The sequence below is a fragment of the Limanda limanda genome, chromosome 5, assembly GCF_963576545.1.
Source record: "Limanda limanda chromosome 5, fLimLim1.1, whole genome shotgun sequence".
In the NCBI taxonomy this organism is placed as follows: Eukaryota; Metazoa; Chordata; class Actinopteri; order Pleuronectiformes; family Pleuronectidae; genus Limanda; species Limanda limanda.
This window is the reverse complement of record NC_083640.1, coordinates 574,746-577,245: the sequence shown is the minus strand read 5'-3', so window position 1 is coordinate 577,245 and position 2,500 is coordinate 574,746. Positions and strand designations below refer to the sequence as shown.

At 48.8% G+C, this 2,500-nt stretch overlaps 1 protein-coding gene across 2 annotated transcripts in view; it reads left to right on the top strand.

The window, feature by feature from the left end:
- Window positions 1-2,500, top strand: part of LOC133002398 (zinc finger MIZ domain-containing protein 2-like) — an 18,546-nt gene that overhangs the window by 811 nt on the left and 15,235 nt on the right. For both annotated transcript variants that reach the window (XM_061072200.1, XM_061072199.1), the window contains exons 2-6: window positions 917-979; window positions 1,237-1,351; window positions 1,575-1,783; window positions 1,877-2,033; window positions 2,103-2,345. In XM_061072200.1, the coding sequence (XP_060928183.1) occupies window positions 930-979; window positions 1,237-1,351; window positions 1,575-1,783; window positions 1,877-2,033; window positions 2,103-2,345 (774 nt within the window). In that variant the 5' untranslated portion in view covers window positions 917-929. The remainder of the gene's footprint in view (window positions 1-916; window positions 980-1,236; window positions 1,352-1,574; window positions 1,784-1,876; window positions 2,034-2,102; window positions 2,346-2,500) is intronic.

The following is a 2,500-nucleotide window of genomic DNA, read 5'->3' as shown; positions in this document are numbered from 1 at the left end:
GAGTATTATTATTTATATTATTATTATTATTAATATAGTGAAACACTGAAGTTTAATGTTATAGTGAAACACAAACACACAAACACTGGCTGTGTATACAAGTAGTGACTGTATATAAAGATCAACAGTGACGCTGCGTGTTTGTGTGTTTGCTTCTTATGATAAACTTCAAACAAAGTCCGTTCATAAATCATGTCGTTAAATTTGACCTTTATCATCTCAGTCAAATGCAGACGTGTTTTTTAATGTCACTGTTGTCTCAGGTTACCATGACAACCACTGATGTTAATGTCTGTTGATCAGTTGTATTTAAATAACTGATCATTTTATTATCAGGTTATTAATTAAGTCAAAGATAAATATCAAATATCGCTGAATCAGCAGGATCCTCTGTTGATCTATGTCACTGTGGAAAGTGAAAGTGTGACTTCATAAAATAAACAAATCAATAACGTTATAATTTCCTCTGATATTGAACTGAAGTGTCTGTGTCAGTTCTGGCTTTTAATTTTCATAAAAACATGTGACTTTCATGTAGATTTGTATTGATCACATCGCAGATTAATTTCCTGATCATCAATACGACAACAACCTGTCATGTGTGAGAGAGAGAGAGAGAGATTCACTATGTGTTCAGGTGTGTGTGGTCGCCCCCCCCCCCTGACCACACACACTTACTCTTTAAATATTTATTATTTCTAGTTCACACTTCTGCTAATTTCTGCCCAGTAGTCAGACGATGGTTGTAGATCACTAGACTCTGAGCTAACCACTTGCAGAGCATTGGGGATATTAATGTTTTTATGGTTGGAATAAAGTTTGGGAGAAATAAGTTTGATTGTTTATCAAAAAGAAAACACCTCAGGGCTGATGGGAAATGTAGTTCATCATCTGACTGGAGCATGTCTGTCTGCAGGAGTCTGTCCACCATGAACCCTATGAACCAGATGAAGGCTGGACTGAGCAATAACCCACACAGGTACACACACTCACACACTCACACACACACACACTCACACACTCACTCACACACACACTCACACACTCACTCACACACATACACACTCTACAACCTGATTCATTTTCAATCAAATTGCCCGACCTTTGTTTAAATAGATCTCCGAAATACAGATGTCATTTGACATGAATTAAATGTGTGTGAAAATCTCCCACTCTGTGTGTGTGTGTGTGTGTGTGTGTGTGTTTCTCTGTGTGTGTGTGTGTCTGTGTGTGTAGCGAGGGCTCGTACCCCTACGACCCCTCCAGCTGGCAGCAGCAGACCAATCAGCCGACGGGATCCCTCTCCGTGGTCACCACCGTCTGGGGCGTGACCAATCCTTCCGGTGGCCAGGTATGACATCACCAAACAGATCAACCACTTTCTCACTCATACACATATATTCACATTATTTAATTTAATGTTCCCCACTCCTTCACCCTGTAAACTGCTGCTTCATTTCATATGTAATATGTTTTATTTAGTAAAGCCCGTCCACTGTCATTGTCGCACGTGACAATAAAGTTTGATTTGATTTGCTCCGGATATGTAAAGTGTGTGATTCTGTGTGTGTCAGGGTCATGGTGGAGGGGGGATGGGCCCCGGAGCCAACCAGGGGGGGGGCCCCATGATGCAGGGCCCCGGGGGTCCGGGCATGGCCGGGGGTCCCGGGGGCTACATGGGCCAGCAGGGCTACGGCGAGCCCAACAAGGGCTACATGAACCAGGGCCTGTACGGCCGGGCGCCGGGGGGCTACAGCGGCGGGCCGGGGGGGTACTCGGGGAGGTGAGTTGTGTATTGATATGTTTGGTTGTGTTGTTGCTCCTGTCTACTTCCTGCCTCTCGTGTCATGTGACTGCTCCCCTCGTGTCTCTGTAGCTACCCGTCCAACGCCGGCGGCTCCAGGGGCTCGGCCGACTTCACGCAGGCCACCGCCGCCGCCGTCGCTGCAGCCGCCGCCACGGCAACCGCCACCGCAACCGCCACCGTGGCCGCCATCCAGGAGAAGCAACACCAGGAGATGAACTACGGACAGGTGAGTGGGGGGGGAAAGAGCGCCCCCTGCTGGAGAGGTCACCGGCTCTAACACTGTGTGTGTTTTCAGATGGGAGGTCAAGGCTACAACAACCAGTTCATGTCCCACCCGGGCCCCCGGGGCCCCCCCGGCATGGCCCCCGGAGGCATCGGCCCTGGTCAAGGTCCTACCAGGGGCCCCCCCTCAATGGGCCCCATGTATGGACCCGGAGGCGGTCCCCAGAGGGTCCCCCAGCATCCAAACTATGGCCCCGGCCCCCAGCAGGGCCACCTCCGGCCCCAGCAGGGCCTCAAGCGGCCCTACAGCTCTGAGGTGAGGTCATGTGACAGCTCTGAGGTCATGTGACAGCTCTGAGGTCATGTGACAGCTCTGAGGTCATGTGACAGCGGTCATGTGACAGCTCTGAGGTCATGTGACTGATCCATTTGAAAGTGGATTTAATCCATATTAATCAGATTGAATTGAAT